The sequence below is a fragment of the Cyprinus carpio genome, chromosome B2 (assembly GCF_018340385.1).
Source record: "Cyprinus carpio isolate SPL01 chromosome B2, ASM1834038v1, whole genome shotgun sequence".
Taxonomy (NCBI): domain Eukaryota; kingdom Metazoa; phylum Chordata; class Actinopteri; order Cypriniformes; family Cyprinidae; genus Cyprinus; species Cyprinus carpio.
This window is the reverse complement of record NC_056598.1, coordinates 11,376,385-11,399,659: the sequence shown is the minus strand read 5'-3', so window position 1 is coordinate 11,399,659 and position 23,275 is coordinate 11,376,385. Positions and strand designations below refer to the sequence as shown.

The 23,275-nt window shown below is 37.5% G+C and overlaps 1 protein-coding gene across 9 annotated transcripts in view; it reads left to right on the top strand.

The window, feature by feature from the left end:
* st3gal3b (ST3 beta-galactoside alpha-2,3-sialyltransferase 3b) overlaps positions 1 to 22,896 on the top strand; it is a 53,915-nt gene extending 31,019 nt beyond the window's left edge. For 5 of the 9 annotated variants that reach the window (XM_042718030.1, XM_042718033.1, XM_042718032.1 and 2 more), the window contains 4 exons: positions 13,677 to 13,715; positions 15,370 to 15,516; positions 19,371 to 19,517; positions 22,425 to 22,896. In XM_042718030.1, the coding sequence (XP_042573964.1) occupies positions 13,677 to 13,715; positions 15,370 to 15,516; positions 19,371 to 19,517; positions 22,425 to 22,514 (423 nt within the window). In that variant the 3' untranslated portion in view covers positions 22,515 to 22,896. The remainder of the gene's footprint in view (positions 1 to 13,676; positions 13,716 to 15,369; positions 15,517 to 19,370; positions 19,518 to 22,424) is intronic. The other 4 variants (XM_042718031.1, XM_042718034.1, XM_042718036.1 and 1 more) reach the window with 1 other exon arrangement.
* Positions 22,897 to 23,275: the final 379 nt, after the last annotated feature.

Below are 23,275 nucleotides of genomic sequence, written 5' to 3'. Positions count from 1 at the left end.
GAGATGTTCTTTATGAAAGTTAAAGGCTGATTTATACTTCTGCGTTGAAACTACGCCATAGCTATGCCCTAGGTTGTGTGTAGTACATGCAGGCTACAGTGTAGACTCTGACCTGCACCTCTCTAAAAATGTCACAGCGCATCAAATCTACGCGGACCGCAAGGGCTGTGATTGGTCTGCTAGTACCCCTCCCTCATGTATTTGAGTGTTGTGTGTGTTTTTTGCACTTTAATATATTTTAATGTTACACCTTCTTATGTTAAATAAAACTAAGCAAAGAACAAGTGTTTTATCATTTATTATAAAACGTAGCATTACATTACTTTGTTGTACGTTACAAGTTCTTATGGAGATTGAAAAAATGCCATCTTTTGCTGTTCCGTTGTGGTCTCTCTATTTTTTTTTTTTTTTTGTAGTTTTAAATAAATTATCTGTTCTTTGATTTTTTTTTTTTTTTTTTGCCACAGTCATGGCTGATGCTTCTCCGACAAGCTGCTGCTTCTTCGGCTTTTGTCATGGTACTGCGGGTTACACAAACAGCATGCCCGTGGACACTGCAGACTAGCGGTTTGCAGGTATACTGCACATCGATGCGGACAACGACGCAGAAGTATAAATAAAAACCAATGCACAGCCTACGGCATAGAGGCTATGATGTATGTCCGATGCAGAAGTATAAATCTGCCTTAAGAGTCAACCACTCCTACCTAAAGTGGCTCATTTTAACACACCCCACATGTCTACGTCACGATTTGGGAAGATTTGCATAACACCGCCCAAACATTCATGCAAAGAAAAAAGGCGTAACATTTATTCTCGCTGTCGCTGCCATGTGGAGATGCTGTGTGTTTCATTGTGAAAGCAGAATTACTTTGTTTGGCCTTCTAAAAGAGGACACAACTAGAAATCAGTGGTTCAACACTGTTCCAGAACAGTTAAACCCAAATATTCAGATGTGTGCAGTGCATTTTGTGGAGGATGAGGACAGTTTCCTGTGAGAGTAGCATACAATGCCAGTGTCTGTTTCTATACAGTAGGGCACTTCCAACTTAGCAAGGACAGTCTGGTGCTTCTGACTCACAGTCTGTAAGTACATTTTCATATTTAAACAATTTACCACTGATAATTCAAACGTGAGTTTTGAGCAGTGTAGAGTAGCGCTTGTTGTTTGTCGTTTCTCCGATCACAAATGTAGACATGGTTTTATGTTTATGCAGCGCGATACGTAATGCATAAAAAGACAGTATAAGTCATTAGAATCAGTAATTATGTCCCCACTGGATGGAACAAATGCCTCGTTTATAATGGGTTTTTATTTTTTTTTGTCTTGTCATGCCGGAACACACGGCATCACAGTATGGTAAGGGGCGTAACATCTCTGTCACACGCTTGAGGTATTCGGCCAAACACAACACACGGGATAGCTGGCCAATCAGCGTACACCTCGCCTTTCAGAACGATGAGCTTTGTAAAAATCGTTGCGTTTCAGAAAGGCGAGGCATAGAGGAGAAACAATAATGTACATTATGTGGAAAATAATGTGTTTTTTAGACTTTAAATCGCATAAACATATTTCATTACACCAAATACACAAAATAATGTTCTTTTTGGCAGCATCACATGACCCCTTTTAAATTAACAGTTTTCTTTGAAATATAATTTATCCCTGTGATAAAAGCTGAATTTTCAGTATCATTACTCCGGTCTTCAGTGTCACACATGATCCTTCAGAAATCATTCTAACATGTTAATTCATAATCAATGATAGAAGCAGTTGTGCTGCTTAATATTATTATTATTATCATTATTATTATTATTATTATTATTATTATTATTATTTTGGAACCTGTGACACTTTTGTCAGGATTTTTGATGAATAAAAAAAAAAAAAAAAAAACAATATGTAATTTTTCGCCCTAGAGGGTGCGTATTCAAAATAAACAAAGAGTGTGGAATCATGGGAGTTGTGGTCTTCATCCCCACAACTGACACAGTTCGACGGGACTCGGGCAGAAATCATGTTTAGGGATGAGCTAATGATTTATTAAGGTAGTAGAATGAAGCAGGGTGAGGCTGAAAGCCGTCGAAGTGAAACGAGGCCGCTGAATGAGCGCGATACACGGCTCAAAAGCAGCGGAGCTTTTATTATGCCACAGTTGGCCACTTCCGCTCCTTCCGGTCGTGCGTATGTGAAAAAAAAAAAAAAACTGTGCTGTTTTATCACACTAGATACATTTGAAAGTTCTGTTACAATACTACTCTGTGCAGTCGTCACCTGTCTAATAAAATGCACAACATATTAAACGCGCCTTTTTTTTGTTTCCATGTTTTCTACAAAACAAAACTGGAAATCGAGGGGGTGTGACATCATTGGCAGGCATTTATTTGATCAAAGCTCGTCAATGAACATTTTTCGTCATAGTTTTCGTTAACGAAATTAACGCTAGGTACACTGTGCTTTGTGTTTCTGGAACATAGGAGTGAAATTGCTGGAGAGAATTTTGTGTGAATCCAAACTGGAATGCTGGAAGATTTGACCCTTGTATCAGGACCTAGTAGTGATTAATCGTAGAATTTTCAGAATTTGTCCAGATTATTTTTATTTTTTTTCTCCTTGCTGGAATCTCTGTATGTGGCTTATTATACCTCCCTAAATAATGTGGCTTTTTGTAGAAAGAGCAATCACACTAATACGTTTTTTGCCTGATGGACTATAAAAAAGGCAACAAAAAAAACTCTTAGTTTTACGATGAAGAAAGGACTCGAGCCATATCTAGGAACTGAATATCAGAGACCACCCAGAATACCTTAGCGACCACATTGCAATTCATATAAACCACTAAGAACACCGTAGCAACCGCATAAAAACCCCTGGCAGCGATTTTTGTTCAGACAAGCAGCCCTCAGATTTTCTTCAGAAAATGTAAAAATGCAGTTTCAGATTGTTTTTCTTCCTCCGGCAGACAGCCACAGCTGTAAAAGATGTTTATATCTAGCTAGTCTATGTGACCTCCCGTGTATGTATTAAGTTGTAAGAGTATCATGTTTAAAGTGGCTTTTAACCGATTGTCACTTGACAAATGAAGCCTATCGCTATTGTGAATTCTTACGGATGAAAAACGACTGACTTCTATTCTTCTCTCTTGATCAACGTCAGGCTCCAAGAGCCCCTCGCATTCCCTCGCTCCCTTCTCAAACAGTTTAACTTTGGCTTTGTTTATTTTTAACTGGCAAGTCAAAGGGATGGTATTTTAGGGCCCGATGAAAATCTGACTAAGCGTTTATCTAGTTTGCGCGCTCTATACGTACCACAGATGTTTCTTTGAGTAATTTGAGTAATCTCTAAACAATAACAGGCATTCATCGCCATGCTTAATCACACATAATCTTATCAAACACTGTGTCCCTAACAACAGTATACAGTTCATCTCATGTTTGAAAACAAATACATTCCCTGCGGCCCGCTTCCAAGTCTTATTTAGATCTTGCGACATATCTTTGAAAATATCATTGATACAATGAAAATTCTGTTGAGTGACTTGTGGTGAAGTTGCTGCTGCTTTGCCAACATATGAATGCTTCCCTTTAATGGCAGAAACATGGTGGCGAAATGGAAAATGCTTTGTTTTTGCAAGCGGTGACAGCGATTGAAATCCATTGTGTGGTGACGTCTTTCATTTGGAGATGAACACATAAAAGCATGTGTGACTGTGTGGGCAGTTGGCTTTAGAAAGGCACGTAGCTTTAAACTTCAGTGTAATCCTCAACTAGCACTGACTCCTCACTCTCTTCATCTCAAACAGTCACACCGATGTAACTTTGAACAGGGGCTGCTTGCCGCTTTGAAGTATTTTTCTATCTTCTGCTCTTTTGTACACTGTGAACGCTCATGGGTGGAAGGAATGCCAGCCTTTTCAGTTTGTATTGACAGAACAGTAGATGGATGCATTCCCAGCGTTGAAGAACCTTTGCGAAGTCCACCTGAATATCCAGCCATGAGGCTTGAGCGCTCTTAACAGATACACATTGGAAAACAGCCAAATGTCAGTCAAATTATTACAATTTGATGAAAGATTATGAAGAAAAACTTTTTTTTTTTTAATAACTTGCATGTGATTGATCTTTCACAGTAAATCAGTAATGTCCATTAAAGTTGACATGACATCAAAATTGGCACTGTATATTTTCCTTATGCATGTTATTGGTCTTACAGAGGTGAAGCAGGGATTAGGTACAGTATTTTTGTAGATCAAAACCCTAGTTAATATTTTAGCATGTCTGGTTCCAACGTCTTTATTTTTTTTTACTAATGCCTGGTCTGAGGTTAACACAAACTGAAGATATTTCTGTGTTTGACATATGTCTAAATTAAGTGACTAAATGGGACTAAAGAGGTTGTTGGGAACATTAAACATTATTACACCAAACTGGTAAACTCATCTACTCGCTTTCACAGCCTCATTGTGTTTATAATAACACCATAGGCAACCATCTAACTCCAGCTCAAAGATGTTTTTTTTTTTTTTTTTTTAAATGCGACCATAGAGTAGTTTATAATCCACGCTTAGTTTTTACTTCTGCCATTTGTGTTTACAATTGTGTCAATTCATAAGTTGTGTACATCTAAGAAGATTATCTTGATGAGTGAAACATGAAAGATTCTAAACTTTTGTTGGTCACACAGATTATTTTTTTTTAAATTATCCAAAAGCCATTGTAAAAATCCTACCAGAATAATGCTAGCTTCTGGGTTGGTCTGCAAAAATATGTCACGACTGCGACACTCTATAGTGAACATTATTCATGCATATATTTTTTTACAAATATTTCTTTACCTCCTAACCTTGAGTCAAAATCTGACATCTTGATTTTTGCGACAAGTTTAAGACAATTTTCTGTGGTTGTTGAGTTGAGCTTGTTTTGAATCTGGAACATTCCTTTCACACAAACCAACACAACTCTTTTGTATGTCACACGTTTCTCTTGATTTCACCCATTTTAGTCATTCAAAATGGATTACTGCCTCAGAGGTCACTCATGTAAAAACGTATGCAGGAGCCTTATTTGAAAATAGGCATTGGGCCAGCCGTCATGTGCGATAAGAGCGTACTTAATTAACGAGTCCTGGAGGTCGCTAAGGAGCATGTGGCTCCCACGATAATTATTTTCGTTCAGAATACCATTGACTAGGTAATCCTCTGGCTTCTGTCTGAATGTATTTACCCATCACTTCCCTCTCCCATATGTCTTAATCCCTTATTATTTCAGCCTTACATGGTAAGAGTGAGGCAAGAGTGTGTCACTTATCAGACACTCCTTCAGGCTCCTGCTGTTGGCGTTTATTGAAGGTACTTTCCATGTGTTAGCGTGATGCACAGCATTGCCTGTTGTATAACGGTTGTCTGTTATATTTTGTGGTTTAGTCTGTAGTAGCTTTATTTGTATGTCAAAATGCAACTCCTCCATGACTTTATCTCTGTGGGTGCCTGTGGAGAGCGTGCCTTTGTTTACTCAAGAAAACCTCAGGAAAGGTGACTCATGGCACATTTGCGAAACCTTAAAGGTATACTTCACCCAGAATTTTTGTTTGTCGTTTACTCATCCTGGGGAATTCAAAAACAGTTGAGCTGTTCAATATAATGAAATGAAAGATAACCAAAAACAACAAAAACAAAAATACCAACACAATAATAACAACTGAATTATTATATTATAATCCAATTCTTCACAACACATAATAGTAGGTCTAGACAGAAACCGATGTTTGTCTAATTCGCCCTACCTGGCATTCATGAAAGAAATAGCAGTGACTGATTCATGAACGAGTCATTCTTTGCAATGAATCAGTCGATCCAGTTCACAAAACTGCTCTAAATGATTCATTCATTGATTTAACAGCCCACTAGAGGGATCAGGGTAATAATGAAACAAAAATAACAACAATCAAAAAACAATGATAAACACTTTTTGAAAAACGAAACATTATTTGTCAGTTAAACTAGAGTTGGATGCAGGTGTCGTCTTTCCCTCTTTTCTGATGTTTGATTATCGAGAGTCAGCACTTTAGATCTCTTTGTGGCTTGATTGAGAGTCAGCATGTTCAAGCCCTTTGTAGTGGTGTTTCTGTAGAAACCTGTCTGTTTTTAGAGTTTGATGCAGGTGTCGTCTCTCCCTTTGACCCAGTGGGGCAGCAAGCCAGGGGTTGACAAGGGGACTTATGGATGTTTGCCTCTGAACATGCCAACAGTCAGGCTTTCATCCTCCAAATCAGCCTAACAGTCACTTCTGTTGAACATATGAGGTAATATAAAGGTAAAAATTAAAATGGTAGGTCAATCCTTTAACCAGTCCACTCCACTGATGCTTAGGGGTAGACTCAGTCTCTGATAACCACCTATGAACCATCCACAGGCCATTTGTTGACCAGTATTCTGACTGACTTTTTTATTTTTCTGTACTTGGAATGAAGTTGTGTTTACAACAAGCCATTTTAAGGGTTAAAATTACTGGATGAGCCAAACTGTAGCATCAAAGATAACAAGTTTTGTTGAAGGAACCTTGTTAAATAGATATCTACAAACACAACTGTTCTGTTCTGTCTTGATTTATTTTTTATTTTTGCTTAAACTGTGCTATTTGGAGGATTATTTAAGTTGAACCCAGCCATAAATGGCACATGATAAAATAAAAATTTGATTGTTTGGTTTACATATCAGTTAAACAGTCTGATAAGCAATGAGGCCATGATTTGCATGAGGTATTATTTCCTTAGCTCTGGCCACATGAGACTATATACTTAGGACGTCATTTTCCCTTTAAACACCCTATTTGCTTTTTGGTTGCCTTCTACTAACAAACCTTTTCTTAAGCCTAAGTGATTTAGTCAGTTGATCCAATTGTCCTGTTTGCTGCTTTATGAAGTGTGAAGATGCAGATCTCATACACAGGATGACCCAAGTGAGTCTAGCAAGCAGAAACCCACAGCTCAAGGCAAAGAAATGTCAGAACTTAGACGAAAAGACAACAAAAACGAGCAAATGGCTCAGATTCCTGCTAACAAAAGGAGTATCATCGGAGTATCCTATAGTGTTTGGATTCCTGACCCGGTCAAGAGCAACGGGATTTAGATTTCATGAACCTGACCCGCTCTGGATGAGTGCTCTACGAAATGTGCACATGGAGCGCTCATAAACCTTCAGTGCTTTATATACAAACTGAAGTTCATATGAATCATACAGGGCCTGGAGTGAAATGGTTTGCCAGTGCAGGTTTACACTTCTTATCAGGCTTCAGCACTGACTGTGGTGGTATAAATTTGCATGTTGATATGTCACAGCCTAGCTGCAGTTGCAAATTTGTCATCTGGCCTGATATGTTTATAGGCATTCAGAGCATGGCAACTAGAGCAGCAGAAACAACATCTGTCCGACAGCGTGCCTGAGCCTCTAGAAGACGTGGCTTTGATTGCAGCTCTGTCGGCTAGAGCACACACCATAAAAACAGATCATTTCACTTTAACAGTGTACCTCCCAAGTTTATTGACCTTTTAAATATAAACCTAAAGATAAACAGGAAACTTTTTCAAAATAGCCTGTTTTTTCCTTAGCTTGAACAGTGCGTGCAGTATCTTGAGAAATGGAGAGAAAAGGTTGTGATTATTTTGAGGAGAACAGCTAAATTTTTCACGTAATACTAAGGAGCCCTTGGCTATTTTTTTCTCCTCGTGAGCACCTGTGGAATGGTCCATTGACAACCTGTTGCCCCTCTGTGACCAGATCAAATTTCCTTGAGCATCATTTTTGAAAGAAACTCATGGTTCGGAAGTTTCTTATTGAGTCTGACCATGTCAGGTATAAACCTGATCAAAGCAATATGAATACATCTAGGTTGTTTGAAAGTGTTTTTTCTTTTGCCTTTTCTAGATTGTGTACCTGTTATACTGTACAACTCGATCTTTTCGAAACCTAATCTTTTTTTTTTCAACTCCGAACTTTCCAAAAAATGTTTTCTTTAATTCAAAAAAATAAAAAATAAGATAAATTAGAAATCTTGCCTTGGCAACTAAATAATTAAGTACTAAAATGAAATAAATAAATACACACACACACACACACACACACACACTAGGGCTGTAAGTTTAACGTGTTAACTTAATTAATTAGTTATGATAAAAATAACCCGATTAAAATATTTTAACGCAGTTAAAGCACTGGCCCCGTCCCCAGACCTGTCGGCAAATATAATGCAGGGTAACAACTCCATAAATGCAGTTATGCGCTGAAATTCAAGATATTTGGGCAAAAATGCCCCTGTATGAGTTTTTGTCATATTTAACTTTATATCATATGATATGCAATATCACACCACCAGCGAGAACGATTTCACAAGAGTGCAAATGTGATTAGTCCTGTAAATAATAAGTTAATATTGTACTGTATTTTAAACACAATAAAGTGTGTTTTTGTTACATTTTGCGATAATATGAAAATATTACTTAAAAAGCCATAGCAGAATTGTTGTGCGTTTCCGAGCAACACAACTGTGTTTAGTTTCTGAATGAATTCGCGTTTTGAACGAATCGTGTGAACCAATGATTCAAAGACCCATTCATAAAGAGAGCCATTTACTTCATTCCTGAATGAATCAGCCATTTGAACGAATCGACTCATAAAGACATTTAACGCCACCTGCTGGTAGTTTTAGGCTACGTCCACACGAAGCCAAAGCTTTCCCTATCCAATCTTTTTTTTTTTCTCATCTCAAGAAATATGTTTACATGAAACCACAAAACCGACACAAAACGATGTAGTATACATGCCAGACCAGCATGTGGTGCTGTAATTCTGCCACAGAGATACACTAAAAATGGAGAAGACTACTTGTACTATACGCATAAACCTTGCGCGCGGTATACAAACGAACATGGAACAATACATTTATTAATCGGTGTTAATTTTAGTTAATAAAAAGACAATCATTCAGTGTTTGTTCATGTTTTTGTTGCTGTTACGTGACATAGCGGTGTCTGACTAGGGACAAGACTTCAAATTAATACACCATTGTACCAGAAAACAAAAAAAATAGATTTCAACACAAAAAATGCAAGGGCGGCATTTTCAAATTTATCCACTATGGGACCCGGTTTCAAAAAATATAGGTTTCACTCTCCCAAAACGCCGGATCCATGTGGACGAAACGATACAAAATGTATGCATATACAGCGAAACACGTCTCCATGTGGACGGGGCATTAGTTTCTTGTTTAAAGTATAATTTCATTTATTAAATAAATAAATAAAAACATTAAAGGGATAATTCACCAAAAATAAATCAATTCTGTCATCATTTACTCACCCTCCTGTCGTTTCAAACCTGAATGACTTAATTTCTTTTGCACAACATAAAAGAAGGTATTTTGAATACTGTTGGTTACGAAGCTGTTTTGGTCACTAGTGACCAAAGTTTCATTGCATGAACAAAAAATACTGAGATGTTTCTCAAATCATCTTCTTTTATGTTCCATACTTTATGTTAGGCCATTGTATCCTAATCATTTAACACAATAATAGCTTTAAATTATCTTTTGGGTGTATACTCTTAAACTAAAAATAAACTGTAAATATAAAAATAAAATCAAATTAAAAATATTAGTAAAAACTGTAATATTATATAAGTGATACTAAAATAACCTTTACATAGTGGTTGATTTACAGTCTACTCAGTGGAGCCCTGAAGGGGCCAGATTTATCCTCTCATTGTGCATTAACTTTTTGGCTTGCAGGTTCTTTATAGTGAAGTTCGCCTTTTATATTTGTTGCCTTTTCTTGCTATCTAAGCCATACGTTTGCATAACATATGGAAGAAATCAGAAGTGTTTACACCGATGTCAAAGGAGAACAAATCAAATACCTTTCACACTGAGCTTCACACTTCACTGCAAATAACATCAACTTTTACATATTCCTCCCTGAAACTTGAGCTGTTGAATGCAAATTTGTCAAGCACTAAATGTAATTTTGTGTTTTGACAAACATTAAATGTATTTTCCAAGTTTGTGTTCAATCAGGAAAAATGTTTAAATCTCATAAACTTTGAAAAAAGACTACAAACAGTGTAATAACTTCTATGGCTTTTTAGAAACCAGCCGCATTTTTTATTTTTATTTTTTTGACAAAGATAGGTTTAAAGTTGGCATTAAATGAAAATTCAGTCAATTTCATTATGGATCTCATTGATCTTAATGTGAATGTTTCGTCCATACATGTTTCATTTTTGACCTTGTACTACTTAGTCTTCTGGTGAAATGATTTCTTTCTGGTGATGTATGCCAGACTTCTCCAATCTTTTAGTCAGTTTGAACCTGCACCTTTCTTGAATTCAACTGCAGGCTTGCATATAAATCTACCTCCATCCACACTTTTTTCCCCACTTTTTTATAATCAGTTTTTTTCAGATGTTTGTAACGAGGAAGAAATGATGTGCCACTATTTCCACTTCATTTCTATTAATAAAAATACCACTAGAAAAACATGACAGCTGGTTTTACACATCAAAATTCTAAAATTTTAGTTCAGACTCCTCTTTTCTGGTTTGTCAGTGCTAGTATTTTTTGTTAATTAAGAAACTTCTCCCCAGTTGTTCCTGGGAAGATTCTTCCCACCACACATCTGCGGTTTTCCCAGCCACCACTGAACGTTCACCCTGACCTCTCATTTCCAGCGGCTGATGGAGAGAGAGGCCGGCGATGTGGCCTGTGATTTTTATGGAGTGATTTAACACTCGGCAGCCATGCTGGAAGCTTGTTAAGGGTGTGCTGGAGCTGCATTCGGGAATTGAGTGGCCTCTCTCACCTGCTGTTTTATTAGATGGATCAGTTTCAGGGCCCGTCCTGTTTGACAAAAGTGTGGCGGTTGTTAAAGTTCCTGCACTGCAAACGACTTGTGGTTTTGAGGGTTTGGAGAGATGATCAGTCAGGGTATCTCTCACTCACTTTTTCTTTCTAAGCATTCCTGGCTGGGATTCCCTGGAATGCTGATGAGAGGTCTGGAGTGAAGCCAGGCGGAACCAATGTAGAAGATGTCAACAATAGAGCTATGTTTAGAATGACCTTGTCTAACTTTGGTGGGATTGTAATGCAAACCAGAATCAGGCTGTCAATAAGAAAATCTAGACACGCAAATTTTAGTTAAGTTAGTTGAGTTAATTTTTAGTCACTTCTTTGTCTTAGAAATAAAAAAAACAAAGTCTAACATATTATACCCAAAAAAAAAAAAACTTTTCTTAAAAGTTTTTGAACAAATAGGCGCATTTCATTTTGCTAACTTTTATACAAATATTTTGTAAAATTATAAATGTAACTGTCATTAATTTAATGCATCCTTGATAAATAAATAATATTGATTTCTTTCTAAAATAAAATAAAATATGTATACATGTATACTCACCGGCCACTTTATTAGGTACATCTGTTCAATTGCTTGATAACACAAATTGATAATCAGCCAATCACATGGCAGCAACTCAATGAATTTAGACATCTAGATGTGGTGAAGACGACTTGAAGTTCAAACCGAGCATCAGAATGGGGAAGAAAGGGGACTTTGAACGTGGAATGGTTGTTGGTACCAGATGGGCTGGTCTGAGTATTTGAAAAACCACTGAACTACTGGGATTTTCACGCACAACCATCTCTAGGGTTTACAGAGAATGGTCCGAAAAAGAGAAAATATCCAGTGAGCGGCAGTTGTGTGGACAAAAATGCCTTGTTGATGTCAGAGGTCAGAGGAGAATGTGCAGACTGGTTAGAGATGATAGAAAGGCAACAGTAAGTCAAATAACCACTCATTACAACCAAAGTAGGGCTGTGCGATTAATCGAAATCGTCATAAAATCACGATTTGAGCGTGCATGATTTCTAAATTGCTTTGTAGCATGATTTTCCGTGGCCCCGACCTCCCGCAGTATGCTATCCATCCATTCAGAATGCAGCGCGCCTAAATGGAGCGTGAGAACAGAACAGACTGGGCATATGCCTACGTAACTCCAGGTTCACACACTGTCTGTGATGCGTATTTTTCCCGAGCCCATGTTAACAGAAAAAGATGCGAAAAGATGTGAACAGAAAAGGTGAGAAATAGAAAGGTGCGAAAATAATTAATATCTAGCACATGAGCATAGAGAGAGTTGTGAGTGCACAGGACGCAGTTTGAGCAAGAGGAGACATGTTTTCAGTGCGCACACTCTCTCCGGGCGAGAGCAGCGTGTATCTGAGCATGCGCGTCTGGTTTTGTGACAGAGCAAAGGAAATCTACATGCGAGCGGATGTGCTTTTGCGTTACAATAATGCGCTCTCGCTGCTGCTTCTGCACCGCATACACATACTGTATACGCACTGCAGACGGAGTACTTGTGAACCTGTATAATGGATAACAAATCTATTTAAACACCTGAGGCACCACTACAATGAGCTCTATGACCAATGCATGACAAAAAAGAAAAAAATCCCTGGACACGGGATTTTTATTTTTATTTTTATTTTTTTTGCCAAATGTCTAGACATTTTGTAACACCTTTACTTAGTGATTATTTTGACTTATGTCTGTTCTAGAGACATGTTACAACTTTTTGATAAAGCTCTAATTGGTTTTCTTTTGGAAATATGTTTCAAATTCATACCGAATGCATTTATGACTGTAAAGCATGCGTGTCAAAATCGTTATTAAAATCGAAATTGCAAAATTGATCAAAGAAATCGCGATAAACAGCCCTAAACCAAAGTATGCAGAATACCATCTCTGAATGCACAACATGTCGAACCCTGAAGCAGATAGGCTACAGCAGCAGAATACCACACCAGGTGCCGCTCCTGTCAGCTAAGAACAGGAAACAGAGGCTACAATTTGCACAGGCTCACCAAACTTGGACAATAGAAGATTGGAAAAAACGTTGCCTGGTCTGATGAGTCTCGATTTCTGCTGCGACATTGAGATAGTAGGGTCAGAATTTGGCATAAAGAACGTGAAAGTATGGATCCATCCTGCCTTTAAATCAATATTTTCTTGGCACACTTTGGGCCCCTTAGTACCAGTTGTGCATCGTTAAAATGCCACAGCCTACCTTGAATATTGTTGCTGACCATGTCCATCCCTTTATAACTACAGTGTATCCATCTTCTGAAGGCTACTTCCAGCAGGATAATGCACCATGTCACAAAGCTCAAAGCTCATGAAAATGAGTTCACTTTTTTCAAACAGCATCCACAGTCACCAGATCTCAATCCAATAGAGCAGCTTTGGGATGTGGTGGAACGGGAGATTTGCATCATGGATGTGCAGCTGACAAATCTGCAGCAACTGTGTGATGCTATCATGTCAATATGGACCAAAATCTCTGAAGAGTGTTTCCAACACCTTGTTGAATCCATGCCATGAAGAATTAAGGCAGTTCTGAAGGCAAAATGCGGTCCAACCCGGTACTAGCAAGGTGTACCTAATAAAGTGGCCAGTGAGTGTATATGCTATACCTGGTTTATAAAAATGTTCACAGTCTTAGTTAGGACATTTACTTAAGTACTACTATTTCCAATTTAACTTGTTTAACTAGTCTGTCACCAGACTAACTCTTGGGTTGGGCTTGTTCAGATGCTTTGATATGTCACTGTGCTCTTTGTATTTTCAGTTGACATTTCCAGTACTGTTTCCAACTGTACAGATATATGTGAGTATGGAAATATAAATAACTGTACTCTATATTTAGTTGTTTTTAGGCAATTTTTTTTTCTTTTATGCATTTCTTATTATTGCTGCAATTATGTGAAATGTTAAAATCTTGTGAAATGTATTTAGAAGAAGATTTATTTGAAATTTAGCACTGACAACAGCAGTCGTTTAATCGGCTAACCATTGATCTTCAAGCCACTGTATGTCCAGTAAACATTTAGCGTTTTATTGTCCCACTGAACACAAGAGTGTTTGCCTAGGATGTTTAATTACTGCTTATAAAAGTCACAGTCCTCAACACGCCTGTGCGAGACTATTAGTGCTGGCCGCCTTTAGTGCTTAATACCTCATGAATATATGAATAATGAATGAATAGACAAACAAATCAATACAAAATTCAGTGTTGTTTGAAAGGATTTGGAGTAAGCTGAACCTAAGCTTCTGTAGACACTCAATGATTTCGATGAAAGATTGAATTTTAATGTCATTATTTACAGTCTGGCCAGGAATGTTCTCTGGGTTTTTTTCCATAACAACTCTGTTACGTAAGTCACAAGAGTAACTCCTGTACAATATTAAACCTGTCCTTCGAGACCTAAATGATCTTACCATCTCAGCCCGATGCACTGGAAGGAATGTTGAAGATTACAGAGACATCCTTACTTGTGTTAAGTGATTTTAAAAGAATGAATCAGGGACTTCCTGTTTTATTTCTTTTTCAAACAACCTATCACTCTTATAGCAAACACTACTGGGTTCGGATGCCAGCACGTTTCCCATGTGTTTACTTGCACTTTAAATCCTGTTATGCTCCGGAAAAAGACATACTTCAGTTTGGCAACGTGTATCCAGTATATACTTCACACTTTGCTGGATACTGTGTCTCTGTGGTTGGGTAAATGTGCCCCAGAATCTGTGATTTTTATTTTTGTTGTCAAGTTTTTCCCTGTTTACACCTGCTTGTGGTTGCAGCATTCCACAGAATTTCTGCTTCTGTTCTGCAAAACCCTACCATTGACAGAAGAGATGATGTTTTCTTGCCATGGCTTGTTGTGGGCGCGGGGGCCTTCCAAAACTGCTTCAAAGCCGTTTGCCTGGCTCAATAGTCGCTCCTATTGTTGGGCTATATCAAAGGCACAGTCTGCTTATTTGAACAGGTGACTCCCATTAAGTCCGATGACCCGGCTGGCTGTTTGCCAGCAGTGCTGCCGTGGCTTCGCAGAGCTTGTCTAGTCGGGACGCTAATACCTGATGATCTCAGTGCCAGGTCGCAGATTGAATAATTGCTGAGCTATGGCACTCTGTAGGTCTCCAGAGTAATTGTTATGGGAGAAGCTGGGGGCCGCTGCTCCCCGAATGCTCGTGGAGGTCAGGATTTCATTTGTCCACTTCCTTTGGGCTTGTCCAACCTGGACGGCCTGCTTCACTTTTAATGAAAGCCGTCTAGACTGCTTCCATCAGTATGCAGTGATGGCACATTATAGGTATTGGGTCTGAACTCATGATTATGGAATAGATGATTTCTTCACATCTGCTGTAAGATGATATAAAAATTTTCCATGCATTTTTCATGATGCAAACTTGGATGTGCAGAGTCCATTTATCCATAGCATAATGCCTCCCTCTAATGATTTTTTTCTTTCTTTCTTTAGCAAGGAACAGAGGGCTTCTGGAAGTCTGTAGCGCACTTTGTGCCCCGGCAACCCTCGGAGATACGGATCCTCAACCCCTACTTCATACAAGAGGCTGCCTTCCAGTTTATTGGCCTTCCACAGAACAATGGCCTCATGGGTAAAGGGGTAAGCAACATGCTTGTTGAATTTGAGTACTTTTCATGACATTGTTTACGTTAAGCTATTATGAAGTTACTAGAATTGGTAACTCCTCGAGAATAATTGTTCGACTGCCTGGTTTATTGAACCAAAATGGCAGGCAGTGCCTTTAGTCAACCTTATGTTAATAGGGGTCACAGGAAGCCTTAGACACATGTTTCCTCAATTAGTCTGTAATTACCATAAAGATCACCATAGGTCAAAGGTAGCTTGACTAATCCAGTGGGTGGGGAGAGTTTATGGTGCATATTTTGTCCAAACCTGGACAAAGCTGTGTTTTAAAACCTTGTTTTCCAGTGCCTAACATGAAATTGATTTAAACAGCAATAAGTTTTCAAAATAGTTGATTTAAAAAAAAAAAAAAAAAAAAAAACTGCTGGTATGAATAACAAAGGTCATTAAATATAAGTTGTATTTTGTGTCGTTTTCCAGACCACCTGTTATGTTTTGCGGGACTTTTATTTTATTTTATTTTATTTTATTTTATTTTATTTTACTAGATATAACTCGCATGAACATTAAAGTTGCTCAATCTGTAGTGATCAGGATTGTTTGCTATTCAGAATTAAATCAAGAATGCCTTTTTAAATTCAGTTCAATTCTTGAATTTGAGTTTAATTTAAATTGATGTAGCAACTGGATGCAGAATTGCTATTTGAATTTAAATTGCACATATTATAAATTTTTGAAAATTAACTTTCATGCAGTGTGTAACACAGCTCTAATGAAATGAAACATCCTGCAAAGTTTTAAATCTGAAAGTGCACCGTGTATAAAGTTATTGTCTCTCAAACGAAAGAGTCAACTCTGAATCATTTGAAATGAGTCATTTTTAAAACGAATCCCAAGTGTTTCAAGCTGACTACAAGGTGAAACATTAGCATATTGCCCGCCCATTTGTTGGTCTTTTTCATTGGTCTGACTAAAGATGCAGATTCAATCTCTACCACTAGGTGCTGCTTTTGGAGCGGTAAAAATAGCAGTTTCCCCGGTAACGCTGTACATAAAGAAGCACTGCGCTTGCAAACGCTGCTTTATCAGGCATCACAGGCATGATGAAATGAAAACGAGACCAATTGGACTAATCATGCAGTTTAGCGTCACGCAAAGGAGGGGTTTGGAAAAATGAATCATTAAACGAATCGTTTGGGAGTCGTTGAGCAAGTAAAGTAAAAATAAATGCATATTATAAGTCAATGCAAGTATTCTTTAACCTGAGGTTTTTGCATGCCTGTCAACCTGTTGTTGGGGACTCCCAAAACCAAAATATGAAACTTTCATTACCCATAATAGGGGCACTTTAAGAAGAATTAAAATGAATTGAAATTCTAAGAAATTTTCAATGCTTTATAAACCTTTAATACTAACAGATCATTTTTAAGATGCCCCCTATAGAAATGTATTAGTTTATACATTTTCATTTACATTTACATCTAGACATTTAGTAGACTCTTTTATCCAAAGTGACTTACAAATGAGGACAATAGAAGCATTCAATTTCAACCTATTTAATAAATGTAATACATTTTTCTTAACGAGGGTAGAAGAGCACTTCATTTCCAATTACCTGTTAAATTTCATTGAATTTTAACTTTCCATAATTTAAATTCACACCCAAGAGTTTTTCTTCTTTCAATGAAATGGATTCATTAGCAAATCCGTCAGAATTTGAAATAAAATAATAATAAAAATCATTATCCTGTAATCATAAACAACTGGAAAGTTCATGAAAATTCATTCGGTGAGAAAGCCTCGTATATTATTTGACATGCTTAAATTCTTCTATTAAAATGTGTCAGGTATATTGTAGCCACACTCGGAAAACCCCCACCCTATTTGCAAACACATTTTATTCAGACATGGGTGTTGGGTGTGCCATATACTAAGGGCCAGACTGGGAATCAGCACTGTCATAAAAGAACTGTGTGATATGTCTCAAACCTCAAACACAGGCTACAGCAAAGAGTACTCGTTTACTTGGAGCTCATAAACAACACTCTTTACTTTCAGTCTCAGGAAATTGGACTTGAGAAAGTAGATAAATGCCACTAGCATCATAGCTTGATGAAGCTCTCAGCCATCCCATCATGGCATGAGTACAGACAAGGGTCTGTGTGGGAGCTCGGCCACCTCCTGAAAACTCAGACCTCCTCTGAATGGTGGAACATGTGCAGTGCATGTGGAGCAGAGTTCAGGCCCCTAAGGTTTGTGTGGGTAGGGGGGCAGCACAGGAGGGAAGCTGTCCCATACGGTACTGATCAAGGTGGGATACATTTTGACAGCCTCCTCCATTGAGCACTCCAAACACCCACCTGCTTAAGGCTGCATACACTGACACTGTGTGTGTGTGTTTGTGTGTGTGTGTGTGTGTGTGTGTGTGTGTGTGTGTGTGTGTGTGTGTGTGTGTGTGTGTGAATCAGACCCCAGGCCACTGCAAGCTAATGATTTAGAATGGTTTGCTCCTCCAGGGAGATGAGGAAGTGAAGGTCTGCCTCCTGAAATTGGTGTATCAGGGGTGGGGGTCTGTTTAAGCAAATTGTTAATCACACGCAGCTCAAGATGAGTTAACAATTGCAGAGCAGAACTAAGCCAGAACGCTTCAGGCACAATGCCATATCGACCTCAAGGAAGAGCTGTGGACCAGAGCAAACCACAGACAGCAATGTTAAATAGATTCAAATATAGCACAGCAAGCATACTTATTCATGCTTCATTTGTGGTTTTACTCGTGCTGACATTGACACATTTAAAATCGTTAAATTTTACAGAATCATTCGTAACTCAGTTGATTTTAATTGCATATTTAACATTTTGTTAAATATGTTTTGTGTGTGTATATATATATATATAATATATATATATACATATACATATACATACATATATACATATATATATATATATATATATATATATATACACATACACTACATACATACATACATATACATATATATATATATATATATATATATATATATATATATATATAGTATATATATATATATAAACCTATATATATAAACCTAAAATGTGTTTAATGTCACTATTGATGAGGATTGTATGATCTTTGAATAATATTGGTCTTTAAATGCAAGATATTTCCTGAAGTATACTTATAATAGTACCACTTTAGCACAATCAGATAAACTTCAGTATATCTTTAGTTGAAACTTCAGCACTACTTTGGAACAATTTAAGTGCATTAAGCACAAAATTAGTTGTTCTAATTTAGCTGACTTTAAATATACACGTTTAGTATACAAAAAGTACAATTGCAGGGTATTTTTATTAATTACATAATATTTACACATATTTGTAGCATACTTGGCACAAAAGAAAAGTATTTCAAATACATTTTAGTATATTTATTTTTCACTAGGGTGTGTGTGTGTGTGTGTGTGTGTGTTTGTTATGAGATTCTATTATTGTATACACAGTCCATTTAATTTAGACTCTAAACTCACAATTTAAAATATTAAAATAATTTAATTTGCTTTAACGCTGCAGATTTGAATGTTAAATATAGTGCTTATGGCATGTTAGCATTTTACGCACAATTAAACAAGCAGTAAACTGTATTTTCTTGTCTGTTATCAGGTCTAACATATGATTTGCATCAATATTTGGTGATTATGATTTACATAACAAGCACAAGATATTGTAGTGTGGTTTAGGGTGAGAGTCTGTGGATCAGTGCAGCTCAATCTTCACCAGAGAACAGCCTGCATGTTAAGAACCTGTTGGTAAAATGTTAAAATGCTGCTTTATTTTATAATCTGACAATCTGATAGATGATAAACTTGTGCTTATTTCCATAGAACATTCCAACGTTGGGCACCGTCGCCATAACGATGGCCCTTCATAACTGCGATGAGGTTGCTGTTGCTGGATTTGGCTATGACATGAACACCCCTCATGCACCCCTGCACTACTACGAAACAGTGAAAATGTCTGCCATAAAAGAGGTAACAGTTCTATGTTTCTTTAATTGGCAAATTAACTTCTAAAGTGAAACATGAAAATCAGTTTTTTTTTTTTTAAGAGGTGTTTGAATGCATAGACAAAACATTTTGTACAGTACCTCAGCCTATTGTTTCTGTCCGTGTTTGTTTATCTGTTCACTTTATGGAAAATTACAATGATGTCATTAACAGAATGCCCTGGGCTACCTGCTACTTTATTTTTTCATTTTTGACCTTAGATCAGTCCGTATGAAGATAACTTTGTTGTTGTGTTTTATAAATTCCTCTCTGCCCACATTTGCCATGGCTGTAAAAGCACACTCATAAAACAGAGCTGTTAATGCATAGTTAGCTCCTGACTGCTCTGGCACCCATCCTTGTCAAATCACAGTCAGGTACCATTCATGCAGAACTCACTCGCTTCCTGCGGCCTGTTTTCTGTCAGTTTAAGACTTCTACACTATGTGATTTAGTCTTGAACAAATGGGATTTAAGCTATTGGCCTTGTATAGTGAGTACTTCATAGTACTACTATAACAGTATAGGGTATTTGTCTTTCTAGGTTTTGACAGGTACTTTCTAGGTTCATCCTAGCTGTGATGTAAGGGATTCATTTCAACTCTAGATTGACTTCATGGCTTTCAGTGGTAATGCCAGGATTAGAGTAATAGCTTGTTTCACCACCTTGTTGGGGAAAATGTAACACATACATGAAAGTACTTCAAAATCCTGTGAGAAAGACTCTAGAAATTATTTAGAGACCTTTATAATGTCTATATGAGTAGTTTAGCAGCATTTTATGCAAAATATATTATGAAAAATTATATACATTATCATTCAAAAGGTTGGGGTCTGTATTTTTTTTAATGAAAATAATTTTATTCAGCAAAGATGCATTAAATTGCACATCTAATGTTACAAGAGATTTCATTTTCAAGTAAATGTTCTTTTGTACTGTCTGTTCATCAAAGAATCTTGAAAAATGTTTCCACAAAAATAATTACATTTTAAAATATATTAAAATAGAAAACATTTTTTTTAATATATATATTTTAATAGTAATCGAATAGTAATAGTAATTCAGAATAGTATGTAATAGTAATAATAACATGTAATAGTAATTCACAATGTTACCATTTTTACTGTATTTTTGATCAAATAAATGTAGCCTTGGTTCGTTCAAAAATATTAAAACATCTTATGGATCCAAAAAGCAGAGAGCTATTTCTTTAACTATAGAGGCATAAGGAAGAGCTTGTTTCAGACCCTATCTCCCTAAGGCAGTTTGGCCTAAGGAGGCTCTTAACCCAGCTTTCATTTTGGCCTGTGCCCTTTTCTCTCTTCTGGAGAGTGAAACTTTACTCTTGGATCTGCTGGATTTTTCGTGAATGTGATCCTTCACAAGGGCTGACCAGGCTGACGCAGACAGCCCCGAGACTCTGACGAGATGCTTTTGGCTTAGTATCACGGCCCCAGCAGGCCCAGAACATCCTGTCAGGGGCAGTTGTGGGGTCCACCCATTCGGACCGAGAGCCTCTCACAGGAACCCAAAGCTCTGGTTTCATCCAGCAATACCAGGCCTGTAGGTCCTCTGCTGTGGCTTTCTGTTTCTGAAAATCATGTTGAAGAACAATAGGATAGTAAAAGAAAACTGGAGAGGATGGTTTTCACAGGAGTCAGTACAGCTCCAGTTCTTTGATCCCAGAACACACTCAATCCTTGTCCTGTGACTCAGAGATCTGTTATTGTTGTAATAATAGACTCTAGTGGATGTGAGGTGCTGTGGATTTAAGAATTAATGTAGCTTATTTATCATGTGTAGATACTGACCTCCACCAAACAACAAATAAAATAAAATAAAATAATTACTGGCCATTTTCAATGCAACTTAACAGCAGTTATCCATACATAAAATGTCTCCAGGGCACCAGTAATGGTGACAAAATACACCCTGAGCATTATTTTTTTTCCAAATCTTTAATCCACAGCATTAACAATCTCAAGATGTATTTAAACTATCCGTCACCCTTAGCAGTGATAAATGGTTTTAGGTCATTGTCGTGTGGTTTTCTAAATAAGAGTTCCTGTTTAAAAACGTTTATCCCTGTAAAGCTACTTTGACACTGAATCTGTATTGTATTAAACGCTAAATAAATGAAGTTGACTTGACTGACTTAAAAAGTTCACAGTATTATAGAAACAGTTCAGTTACTTACATCAGCTATAGTCACTTGCAAATTGGGCTTTTGTTTTGTCACCTGATCTACATTCTCTGCCATTTTAACCACCTTCCAGCATTATAATAGAAAAAAATATATATAATATCCCATTAATTATACCACTTTTATGAGCAAATTAGTGGCTAATGTATACCTCGTAGCTTGTTTGCAATCATGTGTTTCTGATGACACGCGAAATTCAGATGGAGGGCAGTAAGTAAAAAGCAGCAAGGAAGTCTTTTCTGTTCTGTACTGGTTTAGACACTATTACGAGAGAAAGGTATAAACAGAAAATCAAAACATATATTGGATGTGATCCTTATGTTATGAACTTATGTTACTTGCCTGCTATCAAGGCAGTGGACATAAGCAACTAACTCTGATTGCAAACAAGCTGTCTCAATACATTCCATCAATAGCACATCAGTTGCAAATATGCAAAGATAATAACGTGATTACTGAACTATCACTTGCACAGTCTATTACCTAAAATGCCCCTGCATATCTTAATGAATGCTGCTTGTCCAATTTTCACCAATTTTAATGCTAATAGGCAAAAGTCTCTAACATTCTTGGGCTAATGAGAATAAAAGGGCAGAATGTCATGTTGAGAGGGTCTGTGCTGTAAATGCAAGAAAGTTGGCCACATTCAGTAAAAAATGATAGTCTTCTGTTTATGTCTCCCCCACAGTCATGGACTCACAACATCTCAAAAGAAAAGGAGTTTCTCCGCAAGTTGGTGAAGGCCAACATTATCACAGACTTAACCAATGGGATTTGAACCTCCCAAGGTTGGGTGCCTTTCTAGGAGGACTCAAAAACACAGAGTCCTGGGAAACCCTGGACCAGACAACACAGAGGAGCGAGATTTCAGAGGTGGGAGCGATGGCTCAGTTAAGATGCACATGTGCCTTCTAACCGACAGGCTTCCTCTGAGTGGTACGTTGAAGGTTTCTTGAATGTCTCGGGAGACAATCCTTGTTCAAGTACAGTTGGAAGATATCAGAGACTTTGAGGTGACCAACACACACAGTGCTTGAGGAACGAGTCGCAACATTAACTGATTGTGCCAAATGTACCTCTTTCGAAGGAGATGCCCCTCTCCTCTCCTGCCTGAATGTATTAACGGTGTAAATATTAAAGATTTTTACGGTGCATTTTAATGAACTGCTACGGCCCCTGGGGTTCTGCCTTCACACGTGATTCTCCGTCCAGGGCAATCAGTACATATCCTTCCCTAGTGTGACGAAGGGCAGAGGCAGGTCTTTGATTCAGCCCTTCTTCTGAGCACAGGAGGCTCTTTATCTCCTGAATGTGAGCTTATTATTTTACGGCTTCTTTTGTCGAAGAAAGGAGCTCAGTCTCTAAGTTATTTATTTTGGTACACAGAAATAAGGCCTTTGTTTTTTTTGGAAAGCTCCCTTTACAAAATTGATCATTAATACCGCAATTTGCTTTAGGTGGGAAACTGAGTACCTATTAGGGGTGCACCGATACCACTTTTTTCCAATATAATTCTGATACCTGAATTTTTGACCTGAA